The sequence below is a fragment of the Amia ocellicauda genome, chromosome 9 (assembly GCF_036373705.1).
Source record: "Amia ocellicauda isolate fAmiCal2 chromosome 9, fAmiCal2.hap1, whole genome shotgun sequence".
NCBI classification, from domain to species: domain Eukaryota; kingdom Metazoa; phylum Chordata; class Actinopteri; order Amiiformes; family Amiidae; genus Amia; species Amia ocellicauda.
In genome coordinates this window covers 26,257,147-26,284,527 of record NC_089858.1, presented here as the reverse complement: position 1 = coordinate 26,284,527, position 27,381 = coordinate 26,257,147, and the positions used below count along the sequence as shown (strand labels likewise).

The 27,381-nt window shown below is 40.0% G+C and overlaps 1 protein-coding gene across 1 annotated transcript in view; it reads left to right on the top strand.

The window, feature by feature from the left end:
- Window positions 1–17,946, top strand: part of vps9d1 (VPS9 domain containing 1) — a 39,103-nt gene extending 21,157 nt beyond the window's left edge. The window contains exons 14-16 of the mRNA XM_066713913.1: window positions 7,482–7,586; window positions 12,598–12,700; window positions 12,949–17,946. Of these exons, the coding sequence (XP_066570010.1) occupies window positions 7,482–7,586; window positions 12,598–12,691 (199 nt within the window). The 3' untranslated portion in view covers window positions 12,692–12,700; window positions 12,949–17,946. The remainder of the gene's footprint in view (window positions 1–7,481; window positions 7,587–12,597; window positions 12,701–12,948) is intronic.
- Window positions 17,947–27,381: the final 9,435 nt, after the last annotated feature.

Genomic DNA, 27,381 nt, shown 5'->3' with positions numbered 1-27,381 from the left:
TATGAAGGAGATGCAGGAGTAAATGAGGAAGAAACATAACAGTATTTTAAGTATTGCATTACATATATCATACATGATTTTGTGGATGTTTTCAAAACTACCCTGTTACGTTGAGTGGATTCATTATTGATACATCCGTTTATAATTACAACTTTGGTTGTTATGATCTTACTCCAGGTATGATAAGGACAGGCCAACAATTCAGACTAACCTGTCAACTCTCTCCAAGTTTTATTGAAGTTTTATTGTTCCTCCAGTGTGATCAGACTAGCAGACTGCAGAGGGGAAACCTAACTATGGTTTGATTACATTCCAGAAATGTAATTTAACGGCTTTGTTTGTCTTCTATGATTACTTTGAATTGGTAACATCTTTTCAATGTAAACACAATTTCACATTTCTTTAAGCACAAAGGTTTTCCACTCCTCTTTATTAAGCATTGAGGGGAAATGCAGCTTTTCTTGGCTATTATTTTTTGCCCAAATATGTCTTTGTTTACTACTGGGCAGCAGTGGATTTTCTTACATATTATTAATAGGAGTCGAGCTTTTCTGTTATGGAAGAGCTTGCCGCATTACAGCTCTTGAAACCTTATCTAGCTCTTTGGACCAAAAGACCAGTGTACTGTGCATCTGCAATCGAGCTTCACGTTAAAACACTCCGGCTGTCCTATCTCGCTGGCACTGCTTTTTCTCTGAAATGCAGCCATTTTCAGGCAGATTAGAATGAATAGTTTATTTTAGGCAGTAAACTTGGAACAGCTTCTAAACTCAAGCTCTCAGCCGCACTCCAATTTATCCATCTCTTGGCCAACCCTTTAGAACAGATCCCAAGTATTAGGGCACTTGTAGTTCCATGTAAATAAGGTTCTCGGCTGGAATTCATATAGCGTTAATGCACATTACATAAGTGTATTTTATTAAGGTTCTAGAAAACTCTGGTTGAATATGGAAGTGAAGTGCTGGTAATGTATTAGGTTTTTGGATGCATAATGGGAGTAACACCTGGAAATCTTACTGAAATACATCTAGAAGAACAGTATTTTTGATGGTATTGTTTATGATTGTTATGGTTAAATGTAAATAATTATTGAAATTCTTTGATAAACATTCTAGTTTTTGTGCCCACTGGTAAATCTAAGCTCTCCAACAAGGTTTGTATTGCTGACTGCTATCCCTTTGACTTTAGACTAGAGAACTGTCCTATTTTTATTATTTTTTGGTTTGTTTTTGTCTCATGTTTTTAGTTGTCAGAGGCAGAAGGGGTATCAAAGCTTATCTTGTCTCTGAGATGAAGAGTTTTAACACGGACTTCTCCCCCCTGTGTCAGAATGGTGTGGAGTCTAGGGCTGTTGTCAGTCCACATCAAGTGGCATGCTGTCCATAGAGCAGTGGGTGCTCCGGGCACACGCAGCCCCCTGTGGAGTGGGTGAAGTGGGGGCGTCCCCTGTCAGGGTCCCCTGGTCTCAAATGTGCTGTGGCAGATCCTTGCGGGAGTCTGCAAGCAGCTCGGCTCCCTTATCTGGGTCAGCAAACTTCACTGCAGACCGGGAACAAACACAAAGCTGCCCCACTAGGAGACAAAAGAAAATTGAGTACAGTTGTTTTTCTTTTGTTCAGTGTACAAACCAAACCAGCATCTGGCTGTGTTGTGAAACCAAAGCTATGCCCCTGTTTGCCCCCACAAAGGGATTCCCCACCAGTGGAGTCTAAAGCAGAAAAGCCACAGACAAAGACGGTGTTTACACCCCACAGTATCATTCTCCTCAACGGGAGCCTTGTTTTTGAGGTTCAAAATCAACATGGTACTGGGACCCATATTGAGGCACTTGGTGGTGAATGTTGTTTTTCTTTGTTGTCATTTTTGATTAGTTGATGCCGTCAGGGCTTATGCAAAAAAATCTAAGTTTTTTTACAGTGTTCATGGATCCAAATCTTTACAGCTGCAAGGAAGTTCAAAGGCATACATTTAGGCGCAGGTAATGGCACTCTTGGTGTCACTGAGGTCTGTAAGATTTAAGACTGTTGGGGAGAGAGAATTCTCAGATCTGTCTATCTGGGTCTGTCACTCTGAGTGAGATTGCCCTGTACGTAATGTGTTTGTCTGGGTGTAGTAGTAGGCTCTTCAGCCCCCGTGGTTCAGAGAGGCAGTAACGGATGCAGGCAGCTTGTTTCCCAAGCTGAAAACGGCCTGCCTCTGGCCCGAGCACAGTGCAAACCATTTTAATAAAGGGGGTTTGATGGATACTATCAGACAGGGCTGCGCTAGACTGGCCCGGCCTGCAGGCCCCCTTAATGCCTGCCTTGTCTGGTGGCCGGGGGGTCCACAGGGGTTCTACAGAATGCTGTGCCAATTAGAGGAGCTTTAACCTGTCACACTGAATCTGTGTCAGGAGTGCGAGGGAGCTCAGTGGACAGACCTTCATCGCTTTGACTGCATGGCGTGTTGCCAGAGATGCACTTCACTCCTGGAGAGTGAACTTCTACTGAACACGGAGGAGTGGGAGGAAGGGAGAGGTCTCAATGTTGGGCTAACAGTTGGTTTTAAATCTCTGGAAGAATAAAATATCAGTGAGAATACAGACAGGGTTTTACTGGTTTAGATTAACATAAAACAAAGCCTTGATTTCGAGACCAGTTGGTTCATTAATGCACGCATTCGTATACCCTGGTCTCGGAGTATATCTATTAATGCACCCAGATATCATAGTATGTTCAGCCATACACTTATTTGTATTTGAACATGTATTGGCTCTCCATTGACAAGTACAAATCTACACTCCTTTTATTAACTGAGTGTGTGAAGATCATAGTAAGTCTTGGAGATTTTGTTGATGGACGCCAAATGAAGCAGGATGTGCTGCATTGCTTTGGGTGTATAGCCATGTATCTCTGGAGATATTTATACCAAACCAGTAACCACTAAATACAGGATAGCGATTCCAGCACAACCACCCAATGTTAATTCAAGGCATGGAATGATTTTGACTAATGGATTTTTATATTGTATGAGTAACTTTATATCCAGTTTTACAGATCAATAAAGGATTGTGGCAAATACCTTTAAATCATTTTCCAAACATCAGTTCTTAAAAATGAAACCTCTAGTTGTGCTGTACAACAACAAATGTACAGTTAGCATCTTATGCAGACTTTACTGATGGTCTCAGTTTTACTTGGTTGGCCAAAAAATAAATTTAATAACAATTAAGACTATAATAAATAATATATTAATAGTACATAGTACAAAAAATATTTGTAATGTTTAAATCGCCCGCCAACCAAGCGCACAATTTGTGGTTATCGTACAGTATCCAGGGGGCCATGACATAAAGTGCATAACAAATTGACAGGTACCTTAGGCTCCATTTATAGATTGTTTTTAAAATGAATAATGAAACATTGCAACTCAGAAGCGATCATAATTCAAGCCTCCACACAACATAACTGAAAGCACACATCTGTAACACTTTAAAAACAACAACCAAATTTAAGCAGATTAATTTATATATAGCTCTTTATAATATGTATTTGAATCTACAAAGTCTACTTCAAATGCTCCATTTAAAGTCATGATTTTAACTCGTAACACTTAAGAAAATTGACATTTTACATCTTTATTTTATTGTTTGTGTTGTGTATTTATTAATATTCAATTTCTTTTGTATTTGTGCAGTAACTAGTTCTACTGTTTGATTGAACAATAAAACAGGAGTCCTCCTATGTCAGAAAAGCGTAACAAAGCCACGTCCCACTCACCACGGTAATACTGATCACCGCGGTGAATTCCTCAACGGTATATCGATACCAAAAATCTGTCACTGGCACAGCCCTAGTGGGAATGCTGAATAGTGTGGCTATAGGCGACTGCTGCTCTTCCAAGAAAACAAAGTGACAAGTGGAAAAACCAAACCAAAACCATCCTGTGGTAGATCCAAACTGCTTGAAATATTCAGAGTAAAACAATGGATGTGATGGATGTGACCTGCAAAGAAGAAAAAAACTATTTTGGGATTAATTGGCATCTTGTCCTTGCCAAATATCCTCCTCCTGTACAGCGTTGGGGTTTTTGCAGGGGTCATTTGGCACCCTGCCTCTGAGACTCAAGGTGCTGCTTAATATTCAGTTGTTTTGGTTTCCCAGAATTCTAGAATCTTCTTCATGGTGCTGCTGTTGTTAAGCAGCTGCAACATCATTGCCATGGTGTGTGATTGGTTATCGCATGGTTGCTTGCCTCTCCCTCTGTTACAGCACATGCTTCGTTCCAACTTGTCAGTTGCTACCTGGTAAATAAAAGCAGCCCAGCAGTCACAAACCTATTTTAACAGTTCAGCTCCAAGAAAGTCAGCCTGCATTCATTGCTTTTTTTTGTGCTTTCTTGCTGGGATTAAATTAAGCTATCCAAGAGCAGCTGAACTTCTACACTGATGAACACAATGCCAGTGCTTTATTCCACAAATTAATTGACATTTAATTAAATCTGTATCGTTACATTCCACTCCTGTAGATTTTATTATGAAGGCTTATTGATTAATGTCCTTGAAACAAATGTCTTCCCACTGTCCCTCATGAATAATTCACAAAGGCAACATCATGGTATGCTTGTCTAAAAGAACAACATCATAAATGCTTTTAATTATGGTTTCTTGTGACTAATATTACCCATGAGGTGTTTTTGAGGCTGTGTTGACTGGTTCTGGTTAAATCATTATCGCTGTGATTATACTTTATTCTTATTATTGGCTTCTAAGTCACGTTTTGCATGACCGCCGATTAAGTCATTGTGGCACAGAATCTTGTGCAAACCTTCCCCCCCCTCAAAGAAGTTCCTTGACATGGTAGAAAGGAATGTAACCACAATCTAATGCAGAATCATGCAGTACACATCCATATTCTATAGGAAGTATAGAATCTGAAGTTAGAGGCAGAAATTCTCAGTGTGATTTATAACGCTGAAGAGATTCTCATTTATTGTTTCTTCATAAGATTTTGAGTGCTGGAGCTCTAAGCCCCATTGAGATACAACTTCTTAACCATGGAGTCTCACTAATGGTGCAGTAAACTCTGTGAGGAAGAGTTCACAGGAGGTGTGTGCCGTGCTGTGGGAGTTTACAATGTTGCCCACAGTGCTGACTGTGGCCGAGTTGGTTTCCAGTGCTCAGTGGTTGTGGCAACTGTTCTTCCGGCACACTGGAAAATTCATTTAAAACCACACATTTATTATTTAAAAAATATATAAATTCTGATTTACATTTTCAATGTTTTCCCTCGTCACTAGGGTTTATTACCGAAAAACTATTTGAAATTCAGCATTTGTTTGTTTCTCCATTCAGCTCCATATGCTGTTTTGTTTTGCTCATTCGAGACAATACAGAGGGATTTTTCTGTAAAACATACTTCTAGTTTCATGGTTGACCTACTCTATATATATATATATATATATATATATATATATATATATATATATATATATATATATATATATATATAAAAAAAAAAAAAAAAAGATATAGCTGTAGAGTCATTAAAGCCTGTAGACCAAGTTCACTTCACTTATGCAAACTTTAGGATCCCTTTTCAAACCCTCCATGTTTTCCATATTATTAAACAGTTCAGTAGATCTGGGCTTGGCCTTAACTGTATTCTTTTTGTTTCCTTGTGGGATTAACCTCGGACTATTTCAGCATGTAAAAGTACCCTGCTCGTTACTCATTTATCCCTGTCTAGCCTTCAGAAAAAGAAAAGTTCTGAAAGGCAAGAAATCAAAACTGTGCATGTTGTAAAAAGACTACCACTATGAACATGAAAACTGGTAGAGTAATCAGAGGTCAGTTAACTTGAATTCTGATTTCTTTAGGTATTTAGAACTTGGGGGAACAAGGTTAAAATGGAAATTGGACCCTATGAACAGAAAATCTGGTTTGTTCTGGAGGATTATTGTGTCATCGAGAGGCAAAGGAGCATTCTAATTATGAGGAATATAAGATTTCTTTAATTGCAGTGTGTCCTGCTGAGGTATGCAGTTGACGGCTAATCCTACAGTTTAGCTTTGTGGGGTGTTGCTATGCCTTATTGAGCAAGGTGTTTCACATAGGAGGGCCGACACTGAGAGAAACCTCCCTTGCATTCCTCTCATTGTTCTCCTGCCTCAGACAGGCTCATATACTCGTATGGATTAGGATTAACGCTCAGGAATGAATACAGGGGCATGTGATCATGTGACTGTTCCACACATTCTACCAAAAAAGAGCAGGAGGTGGTTTTCATTCATTCAAGGTTTAGTGTCAGTTTGATCTACCTTGGATGTAGGGTCTTAGTTGATATTTTGGCTGGTCAGTAGAGTGACCCCATTTTAATTTAAGAGAACCAACCATGGCCATTAAATTTAAATATGTTGGTTGTTGATGCTGTCAACCCTGATTCCATTGTGCTAAAACTGAATACTGTTGTGTCCTGTTTAGAAACCAGCACAAAGCTATATCCTCTCCCCGTTTACTTTCTACCTAGGAAACTGCTCTGCTTTGAGCTCTGCACTCTATAATATTGTATTTTCGCTGCCTTTCTGAGTTTCCTGCTTCGTGCAGGGGCAGTGCATGATGCTCTTGGGTTACCTGGGCTGTACTGTGAAAGCAGACACTGTTAGTCGCTGTCACGCAAGGGCTTCCCCTCCTCCCTTTCCCTAAGGCAAGGTGGTTACTGTGGTTGCATGGTCCGCACTGCTCCCAGCTCCAGCAGCCCCCCTCTTGCTCTCCTGCAGTGCCAGCACACACCACTGCCAGCTTTCTCTTCATTTAGACTCTTCCAGCAACAGGAAGCCAGTCTCAAAACAACACATTTTACAGGCCTTTGGTGGGTTTTCCACAGGAACCAAGCGCATAGAATGCTCCCCATAATGAGATGCCAGGACACATTTCAGTGGTCATATCTGTGAACGAGTGGTGGCATAAGCAGACTGTGTGAAGTTGATATTAATCAAAGTGGGAAACGTGTACGATGGAAGTGGATTCTGGGAGCCTCCTGGTCCCCAAGATGACTCCGGGGTTCTAGGTTTCAGTCCTCTCACTTATTTAGCAAGAAACAGATTCAATACAATATGTGAGCTGCAGGTTTTTAAAGATCCTTAACAATCATATAGGCTGTTGGGATCAGGATGTACTACCACTTCTCTGCAAAATGATCTTGTGTGCCTTTTTTTCTCCCTCCTCTAGCCACAATGTTGATGCAATCAGTTTTTAACTGCATTGAGGTTTTCTGAGGGTCAGTTTGAGCTCTTAAGCCATGATCTACGCCATCTTTTTCAAAAGTGACAATTTGCCCCTATGTCCCTCTATCTTTCTGCGTCTCGGTGACAGAAAATATCAACCCGTGCCATCAAGTTATTTGGGCCTTTGCCTCTGTGTATCAGGCTTATCAACTTCTTTGGCTGTCTTTCTCTGTAAGCGTTGCCCTGTACTAACCTGTGTGTCTCTCCCTCTCTGCCAGCGGTGCCGATGACCTGCTCCCCATCCTCTCCTATGTGGCTGTGAGGAGCGAGCTGCCCCAGCTGGTAGCGGAGTGTGCCGCCCTGGAGGAGTTCATTCATGAAGGGTACGGCACGTGGCTTTGTCTTCTGTATTACGTACAAGACAGCTCCCCTATCTAAACCTCCAGGAAGAAATGTGCCCCAGTCCAGCTCCATTACACCATGAGTCCCGTCTATGTGTCCAGCAGGTAACAGTCTGATCAAAGCCCACCTCATTTGAAAGCCAATCAGGAAGGACTACCTATCTCAAAAGTTACACTGGAAGGAGGGAGCAATCTTGAACTTTTCCACTGTGTAACCAGTGTGCATGTGGAAACTTGAAGACTGTTCCCTCTCCTATTTGTTTAACGAGCCCCTGCTCACGATATTTACGTTTTCTCAACCCAGTCTCTCGTATCTCTTAAGCTGTCCCAGATGATGGCGATTAGAGACCTACTGAGGGGATGGAAACCGAGTAGAGTTTCGGATTCTTTCCAGTCTTAACAGCCAGACTTAACATTGAGGGATTTGCATGGGTGTAAATGTTATTTCATTCCTATCTCCTGCAGTACTATTTAAGCAATTTTTTATACATTGGTATTGCCAGATCTTTTGTTTTGTTTCTTTTGTTTTTCACTGCATACCAAGTCCAGAAAGGAATCTTACTCTCTGTAAATATATTTGCAAGAAAGCTGAAGGTATTCAGAAAATATCATTTCATACCTGTGCTCATAAATAAGTCGCATTTGTTTTTCAGTGACAGCAAAATGATTGGTTTAACAATCTAACCTGTCCACAGTATCCCTGGCAGTGCAACAAATCTGGAAGCAAAACTTTACTTCCTTTTAGATCGTTCCTGAAAGTAGATAATTACTTTGCCCAGCTTTTTTTTTTAATTTGCCTCATTTCACGTGTCTGTATTTGGCATGCGAGGCTGTGGTAGCCACAACATCTTGAAGCCTGGGTGGATTGGGAGGCTTGTGTGCCTTTAAAAGATTTTTGTGTATCCGCAAAAAAACATTATTTATAGACTCATTAAATTAAAAGGCATGGAAAGATACATGGATTAACTTGTTCGTTTTCTTCAGCTCAAGACTTCATGGGGCAATTATGAACTGTTAAGCATTAGACATTTTGAAAACATTGAAGAGATTTAATGTGAGGACAGGCAGTCTGCTTACATTAATTAGAGGGGTATTGAAGGGGATGATCCCAATTGTTTCAAGAGAATAAAGGGCTTTGGTTAAGTGCTTTATAGGAGGCTGAAACTGTTTATATAAAACATAGCTACATAAATGTTCTCTTCCTTTAGATTTAAGTCACAAGTAGACTAGTTGTATATAGCATTTAGGAGAAGCTTGATTTTGGGCCAGGAGCAGTATATATATTACACATTTAAGAAGAGAAGGAATGTTTGTCCCATTTTGCTAATTTCTTTGCTAGCTTATTGTTCCCAGGATGCTTTTGGAAGCATGCCACTGGATCCATTCACACTACATTGTTGGGTAGTTTGCGCTAAATACCCACAGAGCCTTTTAACCCATTAGGGAAATCAAAATAAGGAATTTAAAAAATAAATATATATAAGGAAACCCTTTTCCTCCTGGACTGAACAGATGACACTAGTCAGAAAACAGTCTGAACAACCCTGCTATATTCTAATGCTGCCTTTTCTAAGCCTTTTTTATTTTTGACTATCTAGAAAGAGTGGGTTTCTAAATGTTCCTACAGGGTGCTTTATTGAATTGTCAGTTTAGTCCTCAAAGGTTGTTCTATAATGCTGCAGTCTGCGAGAGTGCCATGAGCCTTGCCCATATTGAATTTCCAAATTTCCATGCTCTTACTTTACAAACATTAGTGATTCAGAAGCTTGCCTGAATCCATGGCAGGACTATCTCTGGGTTTGGTTAGAACATTCTGTATATTTATACACAAGGTGTGAAGGGTTATACCAAAAACTTGTTTAGCGTTGCATTTAAAAAATACGTCCATTATTTTGTAAATAATTTTGCTTGTCACTTGTTTCATATAAAACTTTCACGACAGGAAAATGTAAGCTTTCACAACAGAAAACAATCATGCAGTCACAAGTTATAGCTTCCCCCTCCTTTATAATTATACATTGTAAATATACAGTTCGGTGGCATACAGAGCCAAAATGAGCAAAAATTACGACGATTGTATCACTGTGCAAATATTTATGGACTGTATTTGAGCTTTTAATATTGGAAAATCATTTTTGTTTTCTATTACTTATACAAGGTATTACAGCAAGCCGTCCCATTGATTGTAGCCATAGGGCACAGCTTTGTCCTGAATTCCTGGTGCATTGTCCTCCCAATCAAAGGGCCCATGTCTTGTGATGGGTCTCAAGGCAGCTTGCGTGTTAAAAAAGGACAAACTGAGACAGGCCAGCGAGCCCCAGGGAGGGGCAGCCATGACAGGATGGAATAGAGCATCTGGCCTGCAGTCCTCCTGCTGCTGAGCTCGGAAACAAACCACACCAAACCCCCCTCCCGCTAAAGTGCACCCGAGAGCCATGCAGGAATGCAAACGCGCGCAGACTCGGAGAGGAGCTGCAGAGCCCCGTGCGAGAGAGCGAAGGAAGCTCTCGCCAGCAGCTTTGGCAGACGGCAAGCTCTTCTCTCGTGTCTTGAACTAATTAGTGGGAGGTCACCCAAAGTTAACGGCAGTTTTTAATTCGGAGTCTCAGAGGCTGCTGTCACGAGAGCCTGTGCGTTTTTTGTTTGTTATTTTTCTCTCCGTTTTTATTATTATTTTATTTTTTTTATTTAATTTCCTTGCTAGGCTCAGGAGAGGAGTGTGTGCTGACATCCCGTGTCTCCTCGCACAAGATAAATGGTTTGGTCTCTTCTTGTATGTTTGAAACTCGAAACAAAAGATTTTAATCAGAGAAGAGGCTTGTAGGTAAATTTTTACCCCCTGCTTCACCGCAATCTGAGTTTGGTTACCTTCTCACAGGAAGCCTAGCAATCTGGGATTGCAGTGCCATTGTATTTTATTCTTCTTAATAACATTCTTTGTCACCTCAGGGGGACATGCTTTACAATTGGAGCTCTACTATAGAGGACTAATACCTCGAATTTGGTAGAGTTGCTGAAATCCTTTGAGATTAATCTTAATCAAATGCCGTGTATGCTTTCATGTCAACATATTTGTCTTACTGCTTAATTCATATTTCAGCACGGCAATTTAACAAAGTACAACTGGGACCGCACATGAAGCATAAAAAGCAGCATACCCTAACCCACCCATATCCAAGGCAAAATCCTCTTTGAGTGAAGACACTGCTTGACCACAGAAATGTAACCTAGTTCTGTGATCTCCAAAAAATACAAATTCATGAGTTTATACCCACATGTATATTATTTGGGGGTTGGAGAAGCTGAACCTTTACCACTGAAGGAAAATCTCTAAAAACTGTGAAAGAGACCACATGCAAAAAAACATAATAATCAGTGTTTGCTCCACTTTATAGTTTATTGGACAAAAAAATGTATGTGGATTACTCCATACTAATTTTTTTTTCTATGGAAGAGATTAATAGAGGCTTATTCTTCTATAACCCAGTGTTGCCATATCACCATATTGCTAGGTTTGAGTATCTGTCCTGATTGTTTCAGTGTTTGTCAGGTTACTGTTCTGGATGAACTCCAGGAGGCCAGTTTGCTGGATTAGATTAAGTTCAAGATTACATCAGCAAAACGCAGTTCCTTAAGTCAAAATTCAGGACGCATACTTGGGCACGAAGCGATTGACACTCTTCTCATTCCGTTATGTTTCTGTGTCACTTAAAAAGCCTGTTCTTTTTATGGAAATGAACCTTGATCTGACTTTGTGTAAAAGTACTTAGGAAAATCCATAGGCGTTCTTTATAGCAGTGTTTATAGTCAAATGTAATCAGTCCAGTGCTCCTCTCCCTAATTGATTATGTTCTCTGAAAAAAAAAAAGTATTACACTAAAGAATAACGAAATGGTGATCTGTGTCTGCTGTGCCAGGAAATGGACCCAAACTATTTGGTTGTAGTTGTCTTGTCTTCAGAGATCCAGTCAGTTTGGCAGTACTTTTGGTCTTTCTGTAGTTTAGTGTGTGCTTTTATTTTCCCATGTGGTGCACCACTTTGGTATTGCCAACCTTACTCATGCCAACCTCTGGATGACCCTTTTCATGGATTGTAATTGAACCAATGGAGTTCATGATCATGGAAGTGGTGTTTGCAGCAGTAACATCCAGCCTTGATTACACACAAAAAGTTGTGAGTTCATCAAAAACTCATTCTCCTTCAGAAAAATGTAAATAAAATGCATTTTCCCCAACACCTAGGAGAGATCTGAGCCTCAAGGCAGTTTAGGCTTATAATGGCTTATGAACTGGCAATCTAGACCACCTCTCTCCCAGGCGGGACCAGAGCCCCAATCCAGTCATCTCGGTTCTCAAGGCTATGTGCCACTGAGGACAGGGCTCACCGACAGAGCTGCCAACATGTTCTCGGCAGGGCTGTGCTGCACACACACAAGATCTGGGGCATTTGGTGCAATACAAAGGGAACCCTGCTGAGTTTTGTCGATTGATAATAAAGCTGAAGGGCATAACAAAGATAATGGAATAAGTGTTGTATAACTAATAAGTTCTCAAAAGCATAATGTACATGAAATAGTTTCTGGCACCAAGAAGTAGACCAGTTGAAGGCCAGCTCCACTGAAAGGCTACAGTTGGTGTTTGTCTGAAGTTTTCAGTGTAGGGCGAGTGGTCCAGTACTTGGTGTGGGTGTTGTTCATTTATTGTTTTTGTAGTAATCCTTTGCCTAATGGTGTTATGTTTCTCACTACTAACCCTAGTTTGACCTTTGAACTTAATACATTTTGATTTGGGCTAGGCTTCTGATTGTTAATTCTATTAATGGTCTAGTACAGTATGCTATTGCTATTTATCTAAAGCAATGGTGTTAATTGTCAGACGTTTCCATTTGGCACAACGCTGCTATATTAGTTTAGAAAGAGCAAACTGAGCCGGTGTAGTGCACCAGGGGACAAACTATTGACAACTGACACCCCATCACTGTGACTGTTGGCAGGTACCTGATCGGTGAGGAAGGCTACTGTCTCACATCCATGCAGAGTGCGCTCTCATACGTAGAGTCCCTGCATCGCCTCAAACCGGCTCCCTAAACTGCCCAGGTAAGTCCAAGAGAGATTTCCTCTCGTTGCATGATTGTGTCTTTTAGTCAGATTTTTGACATAACTGAAGAAAATAGAAGGTGAACTTTTACAAAATAATACAGGTTTAGTTACCATTCTTTTTGTAATATTTTAATCTTTAAGGATTTTTTTTCGTCATTGTTTTTCTCATGATGTATGTGATTCATCTGTAATCTTTCTTTGCATTTTATTTTGATTTCCCTGATCCCTCGAACGCTATCGTTTAGGCGTGCCACACTCTGTGGGAATAGGCCCAGACAGATTGGAGAAGGCCAAGCCTGAGTGGATATGTCACAATAAGCCAAGCGGGACATTTTAAGGACTTAAATATGGAATCCCCATTGCGATTTGAGATCTCGACGGCCTGCGTTTGAAGAGCGTTCGTCCGCCTTACTCACGGGTGAGCTGCCAACATCAGTGGTCCGTATGTGAGGCCAAAGGGATGTCCTTCATTAAAGAGTCGGCTAAAGGGAAATAGAGATGTTACTACCACCTTATTTGTTAGCCAGTTTTAGACATATTTCTGCTTGTTCTATTTGGGGTGCACCTTAGCTGTTTTGGTGGTCTGCAGGGTTCCCACATTACTAATTGTTCTTGTTGGCAGACAGCATGTTTAAAGATGCTGTGTCTTGATTCCCTTTAATAGTAGTTTCTTAGAAAAGTGAAACGCATTAAAGCCCAGCACTTTAAGCCTAAACCAGATAATCTGCCTCAATGGCAGGAAACTTTACACTCATATTTCCCTAGCTGCCTGTTCGATCTTTCTCCAGGAACAACAGCAAGGTTGACACATTTCCCCCTGCTTGCATTGCTGCCAAATCCTTGTGTTTTTTTGTTTTTTTTCCCTCTCAGCTTATAATGCTGTGTATGGCCTCTATCTCCATGTAATTGTGTAATGTTGAAGGTGAAGCCGGGTGATGGGTTTGTAATGAGGAGCTTTGTGTGGTCTGTGTCTTCTGAAACCACGTCACTCTCTCAATGATCAATCTTCACAACTTCAAATGTGAGACATAAAAAAACTTGCTGGAGTCTGGTTTGAGAGGACCCATCTAAAACCAGTTTGGTTTATGTATTTATTTGTATTTGACTTATTTTTAATGATTTAAAAAAGTCACTGGAAATGTTAACTAATGAGCATATCCTCTATAGCAGCCCCTCTTAAATTCCAGTCCTGATTAAATTCTGCAGGACATTTTATAAACTTTATTTTGCGTCCTTGCTTTGCTTTGAGGTGAGAAATGAAGGACTGCAGTCTTCAATACTAGTGATGTAACGGAGGGTATCATTTGCACTGTGAACTTTGGTTCACAATTAAACTAATTCCTGACCTGAGAGTAAATCCAGGCCTTGAGTGAAAGGATTTGTTAAAATGTATTCTGCAATTGCAGGGCTCTCAATTTATACATAAGATGCCTGCATGATACACTAGTTTAAGCTACAAATATACAGATGTTTGTGTCTGCTCATTTCAAGCTTTGAGTTTTGAGTCTCAATTCTGTGTCACAGCTGCTAATAAGATCGGAATCCTTCATCCTTTCTCCAGCAATCCTGTTATTCAGATGGGAAAGAGAAAGTGTACAATTCACAGAAGCAAAGTAAGATTTAGGATTACGTGTAGATCACATGAACTCCTCAACATCCGTTTCAACTGGAATGATTGTTTTAAATCTGCATATTCGGGTGATATTTTTTAAAACACAATTGTAAAAACAAAAAGAAGTATAGAGTATATTGTCTTGTCTGATTGTACAATTTGTGTAAAGCATGGCCAAAATATTAGGAAAGGTGCTCTAGAGGTGGGGAGGAATGTCACTCATTGGATATTCTCTGCCTAAAAGCGTTTTATCTTCTGCACAGCCATCATTCATGTTGAGCTGTATTCTCATTCGAATTACATTAGTGTGGAGACTGACATCAAACCTTTGGAGAACATTTCTAATGTACGAATAACATGTCCAAGTCTTGCACCGTTCCATAGATGAAACCTTTTTTGTTTCAGTCCTTTTTCTTTGAAATCTGTATTAGTGTTCAAGCTCGGAGGAAGTGGGAATGCTAAAGTTGGTAGTGCAATATACTGTAAACCCCCCCCCCCCTTTAAATATAATTTCTTTTTACATCACGTTTTTCAAGAATTCTTCTATTATAATTAGTAGTTTAATGTTCTGATGTATAATAAATGTAGACATGAGTACTGGGTTCTTATCCTTTACTTGTGTGTGCTAGGAACAGAAAAACGGCAAAAGTTTAAGAGGCAGATTTTCCTGAAAGGTCTCCCTGTCCTATAAATCATGTTACAACAGAACTCATGGAAAGAGGTGCAGTTTACTGAAATAACTACCTTTTTAACCCTTTAAGTATATATATATATATTTTTTTTTTTTTTTTTTTTTTTTCTTGTCTTTTGTTGAGCTACCTGCACAAAAGCCCACTGCACATGTAATCCAGAGAAGGTAACCAGAGTGAAATTTATTTTCATGTTGTGTTCGTATTCATCTCTTACATGATTTCCTCTTGACCACATAGTAGGTGAACTTAGAAACTCTGTAGAGCATATATTACATTTTAGAGATTTCCTTGTGCTTTGTGATTATTATTGCTTTATTTCTGATGTAATATCAGTACATTGATGAAAACAAACCATGTAAAATTGTATTACCTCTCAGTTTTCCATGTTTTTTTTTTTTTAAGCCTATCTTTTGAATAGTCTTACAAAACACAGTTAAGCCAGAGCCTCGGGGCTTCACTTCTGCATCCACTTTAACAGAAGGCAATGTACACAGACCAGATCAGATTTGCAGTGCTGTGCTGTGTCATACAATTCCTTGTGATAAACCAGTGTAGGTATTTAGAAAAACTTTCCAATTTGAGCTCTAGCACAAAAGCAAATCAGTAGAGGACATGGGATTTAAAAACAAACTTGGAAACTGAGAGCCTTTATTTTGTTTGTTTTGTGTTTTGGGGTTGCCATAGGAGCTTTGAACTCAGCCCCAGTCCCATTATCTTTGTCCAGGTTGCATAGTTGAATATGCCTCAAACTCTTTGCTCAGACGGCTCTTGAGAAACCAGCAGGAAATCTCAAGTGTCATCTCCTGAGAGCCAGTAGCACAAAATTACAACCACGTCGCCACCAACTACAACAACACAGGCCCCCAGCAAAGATGAGCTGCACAGTGCTACAACCGGGTTTCCAATGAGAAGCAGATTAACCTAAAATGCAGGGCTATTATAGATGAACCACTGTTGGTCCCTAGAATACCGATCATTCCTGGCCCATGTGGAAATCCTTCGGTAACAGTGTTCTGCTGTACAGTTGTTCCATAATTGTCAACCCCCCCTCTTAAAAATTCAAAAAGCAACAACCTCAGTCCCACATTTTACATGAATATGATTTTGACTCATCTGAGGTGATTGATCACAAGCAGGACAATGTTTTGACATCTGCTTTCAGAACGTCCTTCTGAAAAACAAGAATTGTCTAATTTATTATTCTGTAGTCTGTTATAAAAACTGCTGTGGTTTCTCAGGGTTTGTTTTTGAAATCTGGGAGATGAATGTATTGATGTTACTGTTCAGGATGTTGCTTTAACAATGTGCACTGCTTATTCGTAACACTGCAATCCACAGAGATGTACAATACTCATTCTGTTTCAATTATTTTCAGTGTACTTTTGATGTTTTTGTTGACAATTTGTGTGTGTATGCATAGATATTTAATGCTTCCTCACTTGTTATAGCATGTCAATTCTGAAGCATATTTAAAAAAAAGTCCATATATACTGCACATCAGTACCCACCCACATTTGCACACTATCTCACAGAAGACCTTTTCAGGTTCATTGTTCATTTATGAAAAATGTTGACTTCTTCAGGTAACATGGCATATTAAAATGACAGACATGTCAAATGTTCTCTCCGTAACTGTCTCAGCATTTGCCCGAGGAATCACTTGGCAAGGAACCCACAAAGATCTGAAATAAGCAAAACCTGGATGGCAATTACCTCATTTATACCAAGATCATTCATCACAGAGATTATTTTTTGTTGTAAATCCATGTAACTTTCCTGGCACAGGGGGTTGTTGGCTGTGGATTTTGTTACGCATTTGTAAATGTAAGCATTACAAACACTGGCATTGATACTTTTCCATGTAGACAATAGTGTTGTTTTTTAATTATTTCTGTTAATTCCAGTTCATATTTACAAAATGTAGACATCTAACTTGATTCAAGTATATAATTTTTAAACAGTGCTTGCTTCTTCCAAAAATGGTAAGTGCACTACTGAATGTATGTAGTTTAGATCTGCAAATTGTTATTTATTTTTTCAAGCAGAATTCTTGACTGAATTGTAGTATCATGTGAAATGACTGCACGCCGGGCGTGAGAGAAGATCTCCGTTGTATATTTGGTTTGGCTCCTCTCTCCTACTGAGGTGAAGTGACATACCTGAACAACCATGGGAAGGATAAATCCACTGGAATCCCTGTGAATACCATTTTATTTATTTTATTGAATTTCAATGATGAGCCAATAACGCTCTCTGCCTTGGGGCGATTCAATCTTAAAAGATCGGAGTGCATCAGCAAGCAGTTGTATAATGGAAAGATGTAGAGAACTTGCATAGCAACCTCTTTACTACTCAGATATAATATTAGACTAATTTATATATAAGTGTATTGATGAGGAGATATATTTTTTGGCTTTTTATTTTTTATTTGGTTTTGTTTGTCCATTTTATGAATTAGAGGGTAAAAAGGGTAGTTTGCATGAAAAACAGGGAGGCGGGGGGTGATGTATATGATTTCCTTCCATAAAAACAAGTTTGCATCATAATTTAATCAGCGTAGAGGAACTTGCAGTTTAATAGAAGTGGAGTGTCACTCAGCAGCTCCATGTATATTTACATCTTTACATCAAGATTCCCTGAGTGTAGAGCGGGAGGGAAGGTTCTTGGTGAAGCCGAATCCTGTGGTCTGAGCTCTTTAATTGCTCAATCTGTATGCAAAGATATGCAACATGTTTTCCTGCTGAAGTGTATTAAACTCATTTGTACTGGAACTAACATTAAGTTAGCCTGAATTTTGAATGTCAAATGTACACTACAAATGCATAGCTGCAAGTTTCTGTAAATAAAATGTTTATCTTTTTATGCCAGTGTGCTGCTTTATAGAGTACTGTACGATGTAAGCAAGATGTTTTTATTTATAATAAAATCATGAAAACTTGGACCACACTCTGTGTAGGTATTTTGTTTGGGGGGATCGTAACATCTCATAATGTTGCTATTCCTGGTATGTACATCAATACATTTTGAATCCAAGAAGGAAGAAATTACTGTGTATCTGTCAATAGCAGTGAAGTCATTTTATACTTATTAGGTGGTCTGTGTATACTTGTACATAAGACTAATGCTTTACACTCTTATTTACAATACAGCACCTACATCAAAATACATCAAACAGTGGAAGTATTTTAGTTCTCTGCAATGAAAAGTTTTTTTATATAGTTTTGGTATAGTAATAAAAATCTGTTTTTTTTTCCCAGAGCGACTTCCTTTTCACCCCATTTGTTGAGCGGCAGTCGAGGTAGGAATTGGTTAACTGAGTTAAAGTGCTTTATCCCATGATGTGCAGATCAAGCTTCACTTGGATTCCTTGCTCCCTTTCCAAAAAAAAAAAGCGCCACACCCAAATTTAAATGCATTGAAACCATACATTATTATCCAGCAGCAGAAAAAACTATTCGTATGAGAGGGTGTATCCTAAATTGTTCTAGTCACTTATTCAGGATTTGGAGACCTCCATCTCTGGGTTCTGTTAAAAAGACCGAACAGTGCGCCCATTTTCAGCCCATTGTGTGCATAAGTTCATTGCAAGCTGTATGGTAATGTTTAATCTGAAAAACTGTATAAGACTAGATGCCACAAAGGGGAAAATGCAAATTCAAGGGGTAAGATATTAGCTGAGGGCAGCGTTCAACAGAGCAGTGTGGCACACTGACATCACGCTGTCCGTCAGAGTCTCTAATGTTTACACAGGCCCAGATACATTATGATCAATGTTGTGAGGCAGAGGAGTAAACATGCCACCCTGAATCAGTCATGGAACATTGATTTTAGCCCCCCCCCAAAAAGTGTTTGTTTTATCTTCCATCTAAAAAATACAGCATCTCCAAAATGAGTCCTATCTCATCTAGTTCATTAAAACTCTGTGTCTGGAGGAAAATTCTTGCACATAACACTTTGGCATCAGTGAAAATTAAAATGGTCTTTTTGCTGCAATGTCAACTAAGGATGTGGTGGTTTTTTATTATTCTCTGGTTTTTACAGTCAACTTTGTGGTTCCCATATGCAGTGTGATGCCAAAATATAATTGGTACCTCACCAAACTGTCATGCACATTCAAATGTTCGGTACTTTCTCTGTATTTTGTGTCTTTGTAATGATACGGGCTGTTATCTTCATCCTGAGAATACCCTGACTTGTCCTTGTAACGAATGCAGCCACAGTCCTCTTATGTCACCAGTCTGTTTTGCATCTGGCTGTATTTGAACAGGCTGCAAATCCATCAAATATTTTCCTAGCCTCGATGATTAAATGAACAACCTTGCTGCTCAAGGAAAAAAAGACTGAAGGGTCATTGTCTCCGTTATCATTGGGTGTTCATTTCATGGGTTCATCAGTTCATTTCCAGGTAGAAGTGTACTTATCCCTTCAGATTTGTTTGCCTGTCCCTTGGATTTTCCCAGTCTATTTTCTCCTTGAAGGGCTGAATGATGGGCTTTTGAATAATTGTATTTTCAAATCCCTCGCCCATATATCCAGTGCTGTGTGACTGTGAGACCCAGGGAGGCTGCCGTGAGAAGTGCAAGTTTGAGCATGGCCAACCCCTGTCGAGCTTTGGAAGGTGACTAAAAGATGTGTTGATCGTTTAAATATATTTTGATTGCTGAGAGGGTGCAGCATGACATTTAGCAGTTGGACTCTGTGTCTGCTGAGCTCTGCTGCTCTGCTCAGACCTTGGTGGTTTATTGGGCTGCAGAAGCACATCTGGCAGTTGAGAAGATGAGAGGTGGCGGCTCCTTCAGCGTAATGTCATAACAAGCTCCAGTGTCCGGACAAGCTCTTGGAGGGGACCCTCTGGGGTTTTCCTTCACACTGTTTGCAGGCAGTTCATTAGGTCATGGTCATGATTAGGGTGAGAGCTAAGTATCCTTTGGCTGTTCCTATTCAAGTCTATTCTAGATCGCCCTGAGGAATTTCAGTGATGTTCGACTGGGTGCATCAAAAGCAGGTATTAAAGACCCTTTCACACTGTAACACAAACCCTAAATCAGATTACCCAGCCACATAGATAGCCCTGTTTATAGAACCAGTAAATAACACAATATCAGGATTTCCTTTTAAATGTACCCGTCAGTCCTTTGTTCAGTTTTGCGTGGGTGCCTAGCTGTCGAGCTGTCGGTAGCAGTCTCTATGTATATCTCTCTAGATTCTCAAACCCGAGACACATTGCTGAGAGCCTTCTGCAAAAACCTCTGGACCCTCCCAAAACCTCCATGAGTAGTTAAACCAAAAAAATTTAAAGATTATGGCAGCTCTTTCTTTGAATATTAACTTTAAAGACGCCACAGAAAATATATATATTCACCTCAAACTAAAATTGTTTCTTGGCTCTCTATTTGCACGTCATAAAGACTCTTAATGAGTTTTTTTTTTTTTTTTGTGTTGGGGTGGCAGTCAAGGCTGAAATTGTGAAATGTTTTACTGTATAACTCAATTTAGGATAGTGCCCCCCATTTGTTTTTAAGCAGACGTATTTTATGTCATTGTAATTAAGCAATACATTATTTTACAGTACTTTGCACCAGATATCCCACATCTTCAGAATGGAGACATTTTCTTATATGGACATTTGTTTCACATTTTCATATGTCAATATCATGAATACAGTTGTTGATATCAAATCTAGTGATGTTATGTATTTTAGTAGATGTTTTTGTCCTGAGGATTATTTTAACTGCTGGAAATGTTCCCATGCTCTAAAAGGTATACAAATGAATCCAAAACTACACTTAATGCTGACTTTAAACAGACAACTTTTTCTATCTATAAGTCTATCTACACTACCATTCAAAAGTTTGGGGTCACTTAGAAATGTCCTTGTTTTTGAAAAAGAAAAGCGCATTTTGTGTCCATTAAAATTACATCAAATTGATAAGAAATACAGTGTAGAAAGTGTTAATGTTGTAAATGACTATTGTAACTGGAAACTGCTGATCTGTAATGGAATATCTACATAGGCGTACAGAGGCCCATTATCAGCAACCATCAGTCCTGTGATCCAATGGCATGTTGTGTTTGCTAATCCAAGTTAATCATTTTAAAAGGCTAATTGTTCATTAGAAAACCCTTTTGCAATTATGTTAGCACAGCTGAAAACTGTTGTGCTGATTAAAGAAGCAATAAAATTGGCCTTCTTTGGACTAGTTGAGTATCTGTAGCATCCGCAAATATGGGTTTGATTACAGGCTCAAAATGGCCAGAAACAAAGAACTTTCTTCTGAAACTCGTCAGTCTATTCTTCTTCTAGGCAGAGTTGCAAAGAAAAAGCCATATCTCAGACTGGCCAATAAAAAGAAAAGATTAAGATGGGCAAAAGAACACAGACACTGGACAGAGGATGATTGGAAAAAAGTGTTATGGACAGACGAATCTAAGTTTGAGGTGTTCAGATCACAAAGAAGAACGTTCGTGAGACGCAGACCAAATGAAAAGATGCTGGAAGAGTGCTTGACACCATCTGTCAAGCATGGTGGAGGCAATGTGATGGTCTGGGGGTGCTCTGGTGGTCGTAAAGTGGGAGATTTGTACAGGGTAAAAGGGATCTTGAAGATGGAAGGCTATCACTCCATTTTGCAATGCCATGCCATACCCTGTGGATGGCGCTTGATTGGAGCCAATTTCCTCCTACAACAGGACAATGACCCAAAGCATAGAGCACAGTCATCTGATCTCAACCCTATTGAGCTGTTGTGGGAGCAGCTTGACTATATGAAGTGCCCATCCAGTCAATCCAACTTGTGGGAGGTGCTTCAGGAAGCATGGGGTGAAATCTCTTCAGATATCCTCAACAAATTGACAGCTAGAATACCAAAAGTCTGCAAGGCTGTAATTTCTGCAAATGGAGGATTCTTTGACGAAAGGAAAGTTTGAAGGACACAATTATTTAATTAAAAATCATTATTTCTAATCTTGTCAATCACTATGTTTCTTATTGATTTTGCTATATTTCCTATTCAAACTCATACATTTCATGTATGTTTTCATGGAAAACAAGGACATTTCTAAGTGACCCCAAACTTTTGAACTGTAGTATACACTCACCTAAAGGATTATTAGGAACACCATACTAATACTGTGTTTGACCCCCTTTCGCCTTCAGAACTGCCTTAATTCTACGTGGCATTGATTCAACAAGGTGCTGAAAGCATTCTTTAGAAATGTTGGCCCATATTGATAGGATAGCATCTTGCAGTTGATGGAGATTTGTGGGATGCACATCCAGGGCACGAAGCTCCTGTTCCACCACATCCCAAAGATGCTCTATTGGTTTGAGATCTGGTGACTGTGGGGGCCAGTTTAGTACAGTGAACTCATTGTCATGTTCAAGAAACCAATTTGAAATGATTCGAACTTTGTGACATGGTGCATTATCCTGCTGGAAGTAGCCATCAGAGGATGGGTACATGGTGGTCATAAAGGGATGGACATGGTCAGAAACAATGCTCAGGTAGGCCGTGGCATTTAAACGATGCCCAATTGGCACTAAGGGGCCTAAAGTGTGCCAAGAAAACATCCCCCACACCATTACACCACCACCACCAGCCTGCACAGTGGTAACAAGGCATGATGGATCCATGTTCTCATTCTGTTTACGCCAAATTCTGACTCTACCATCTGAATGTCTCAAGAGAAATCGAGACTCATCAGACCAGGCAACATTTTTCCAGTCTTCAACTGTCCAATTTTGGTGAGCTTGTGCAAATTGTAGCCTCTTTTTCCTATTTGTAGTGGAGATGAGTGGTACCCGGTGGGGTCTTCTGCTGTTGTAGCCCATCCGCCTCAAGGTTGTACGTGTTGTGGCTTCACAAATGCTTTGCTGCATACCTCGGTTGTAACAAGTGGTTATTTCAGTCAAAGTTGCTCTTCTATCAGCTTGAATCAGTCGGCCCATTCTCCTCTGACCTCTAGCATCAACAAGGTATTTTCGCCCCACAGGACTGCCGCATACTGGATGTTTTTCCCTTTTCACACCATTCTTTGTAAACCCTAGAAATGGTTGTGCGTGAAAATCCCAGTAACTGAGCAGATTGTGAAATACTCAGACCGGCCCGTCTGGCACCAACAACCATGCCATGCTCAAAATTGCTTAAATCACCTTTCTTTCCCATTCAGACATTCAGTTTGGAGTTCAGGAGATTGTCTTGACCAGGACCACACCCCTAAATGCATTGAAGCAACTGCCATGTGATTGGTTGGTTAGATAATTGCATTAATGAGAAATTGAACAGGTGTTCCTAATAATCCTTTAGGTGAGTGTATATGTAACTCCTTTTCTGGCATTATTTTCAATGGTTTAGGCTAATTTTGTATATGACTTTATGTACTGTGCTTGGGTGGTATGCTTTGAGAGACTTAAAGCCAGCTTTTGAGTGCTATAAATCTTGTGGTTAATTAAGACCCAAAACTGTTTTTGTTTCAAACAAATCGCTTCTCCAGCAGACAGGTTCCAGCAGAGACATGCAGAGGGCTGTACAATTCTCCACCTTGGTTTTCTGTGCAGGGGTTTTTTGTGGGCAGATATCATTTACATCAGGGAGATAACAATCCCAACAGGGTGATAAGAAATAGGAAGTGAATGCTTTGTTAACCATTCAAGAGGCTGTGAGAAGTGAAAGTGTTGTTTAAGTCATCCGAGTAGAAAAACTGAGATTATTTTGTTGTTGTTTTTATAGATCAGTTTACTGCCCTACTACAGCCCCAAAGTAACTATCTGACTCTCTATCTGTAGCAGCTGGCATTATAGGTCCCTTTTATACTGCTTTTTTTGAATTTCTCTGCTACATCGATACTGGAGACATTTCCAGGCAGGTTGTCTTAGTAGGAATAAACGGTAAGATTTGTTATCTCTCAGCATAGTGGTTACTGCTAGATGTAATTATTGGCTGAGCACTGGAGCATTTCATTAACAAGCATTTTGACTCATACTGATATATATATTTTTTTGCTTTTACATAGTGGTATTTTTGACGTTATCTTTTAGGGATGAACTCTCAATCTAGAGCCGTTAAGCAACATTAGAGATCCCAACATTACCTCACCTTCAGAACCAGCCAGCCCAACATACAGCCTATAACAGAGCTCCTCCATGGATCAGTCTCATATGAGATGCCCTCTGTTTTGGGGCAGCTGTCCTGCACTAATAGGCTGATTCTGTCATTCCCGTATAGAATCTGTGTTCCTTAAAGCAGGAGGAAGTTAAGTCGAACATTTCAAATCCAAGATATCCTGGATCTCCGGGGAGAGTTCATCTGAGGACACAGACAAAAGCAAGAGCTGCAGACATACTTTTCATTTTCAGTCGACTGCATCCGTCTTACTTTGTTGGAGTTCTGAAGCAGAGCGAGGTTGACGCGTCAGTTTCAGGCTGTCACTTAAACACTGATGTGATTTTGAAACAACTAGTAGCTGCATGTTATGTGAAGATTTAAAGACAAAATATTGTAATGTGTTTTTTAATACAACACCCCCCCCCCCCCTAAATTGTCATGACTGAACTGATTTATGTGCTATTTAAGAGTACTGGCCCTGTGGTTCTGTATTAAATCACAACCTGTGAAAGCTGTGCTGACGTTGGGGAGTCTTCGGCTCTGTGCTGGAGTGTGTCTGCTGGGTTTTATGTCTGCCGAGTTCCTGTTACTAAACTGAAACAATTAGTGAAATAAATGAAGGAAAAAAAAAAAACTTTGTTTAATTAGACTCTTTTTGTTGTTTTACAACTTCTATAAAGTTAATATCAGATTCCTTACAACATGAAATATCCAGCTGTTTAAAAGTGGAAAACCAATTACAACAGTCTATGCCAGCAAACTGTAACCAAGCAATAAAGGTGCATATAAGTAATTGAGAGTGAGTTGAAATGTTACCCAGCAGACTGTGGGAGAGTTCCTCGCTGGGGTTTGTCTTGTGTTGCTCATTTTAATACATATCATTTAATGCATTGCAATACAGCTTTACTCAAGGTACAGAGTTTCCCTGTTGCTTTAAAATTTCTGAAATCTCCCTGAACTGTGTAATAGCATAGTTGTGTCAGTGCCAGATATCCTGATGGAGGCAGACCTGCCCCCTTTTTAAGTCAAGACAGATCTCTTTCTTTTCATTTTTACAAGCACTGCTGCATCTCTTGACCACCACCTTTGCCCCTGTCCTGGTCCCAGCAAGTGCAGGTTACCTGGGGTTTCTGCAGTCTGGTCTTCACTCTGGTGTGTGCTGGCCTGTCTACTTGACATGTGTGTGCATTGACTTGAACAGCCTTTGCCATCAAATCTCAGTCAAGGCATGTCAAGCTGCTACAATAGATTTGCAGTTAAATAAGAAAAGAGGAGTCAGAAAAATATAATCCCCCCGTCCATTATGGCTTATCAACCACACCCTTACTATTCTAAAGCCTTCTGTCTTCCTCTGGTGTATCGGTACAAGAAACAGTGCCGTTATGCACCTGCAGTTTAAATACTTGCCACGCTATGGCTGTCAGAGTACCCCAGGTTGTTTTTGTCCTTTGTGTTGGTGAGCAATCCTTTCAAAATATGTTTTGTTGTGGTTTTACACACTTGTAGAATGCACGGAAAGTTTGTTCATTAGCCTGCAAAGCTATAGCTGTCAAGGCTGAATCTCAGAGAATAGACTACCTTCCTCATCCAGTTACAGTGATCTTGTCACTTATATAAAACATCAAACTGTTTCCTGTTATTTTATGGAGACTACTCTGTTCTCTCTTTTCTTTGCTCTTTAAATGAAGAGTGAGAGTGGAGAGGCCAGTGAAATAAACATTGTTGAAGTACTAAATACCAGCGAAAAGCAGATGGTATAAATCAACTGCATCCTCAACTGGTGAGAAAACTTTATTTCTGAAGAAAAGCCATTTCTCACGTCTTGTGCCAGATGGAGACTTCGCTATACTTGCACGACAGCAGAATATGTCCTTTCAAAGTCTTGACAGGAACCTGAACACTAGTTATCCAGGGAGTGCTTGGATAAAAGGATTGTATTCTGTGCAGAATGGGACTCTATAACTGCAATCATTCTCGCAGATCCAGGCCTTACTGAGAGGCAAGTGACTCAATCCTCTCGTACTGCATGCTTTGAGGGGCGTTATCAAAAAGGAAAAACACTTGAAAGTGAGAGGACTCACTTGACACCAGCCAAAGCCCTTTCGTCTTTTGTGCAAAACCTCCCCTTCATTGCTGAAGCGCCTCAAACATTTCTTAGCCTAGACACATGGCTACCTTTGTTGTAACGAGTTGAGCAGTGCACCTTTAAGTAATAGCAGCTATTCATGAGAGTGTGTATGTGTATCCAGGAAAGAAAGAAAGAAAGAGAAAATGTAAAGTAATGAGGGAGTTGCTATGGTGTCTGTCAGGAAGGCTTTGTATACAGTCTGATAAGCAGTCACGCTAGGGCTCTGGAGCTCCGAGGGGGCTTCTTGCATGACAAGGCAGTTCTGAGGTCAAGCTGAGAGGAGATTGTATCTGTAGCACTGGGCAGCCACCCAGCCCAGAGGAAGGTAATGCAATGATTAGCACATATTAAACTGGCTTCTCTGCAAGGTGTCCTTAGCACAGATACACATGGAAACTGTGCTGATGATTTTGAAATGTTAACTTCTGAATTGTCTGCCTTTATTGGTGTAACATGCTGTTAACCCCTTCCACCTTAAACCGGAGTCTTTCTTGTCTTGTAATTCATATTGTACCATATTCAGTGCATTAGGTGTATGCCTGCTCTTTCTGTCTGTTGATGTGCTGGGGGTGTAATCATTTAACTTTCTGTACGACAGCCCTTTAAGATATAAGGCTGCTCATTTAGTAGAGAGATTTGGTTGTTTTGGAATTTGTTAATCTGATTCTGCTGCAGCATTTAGGTCTTCCAGCCCCAGTCTCTCAGGTATTTAACCTGTATTTGAACCTGTGGCCTCCAGACTGTTCCCAAAGAAGGATTTTCTCAATGTATGGGTAACTATAGATCACTCATAGGTGATAGGGTTCCAATAAATTGGTGGGAACGGCAACATCTCCTAAACGAGAGCCTTTATGAAGATAACGACAATCTTGCAGAATACAGGCTACTGTTTGGGGGCGGCCACTGGGTCAACATTTAGAAACATACCAGTGTGGATATGAGATCTCTCTGTATACAAAAATCAGACTATTAAAGAGGAGGAGAGCATCGAATAAAACCTTTAAAATCTAAAATGGAAGTGTGTCTAGGTTTTATTCAACGCTCTTCCCGTTTGATAGTCTGATTTGGAATCCCTGCCAACACTTCTCTCCAGCAGCACAAACAAACAAGAAGTGCCTGGCGCATCGAACACCTATCTTGGT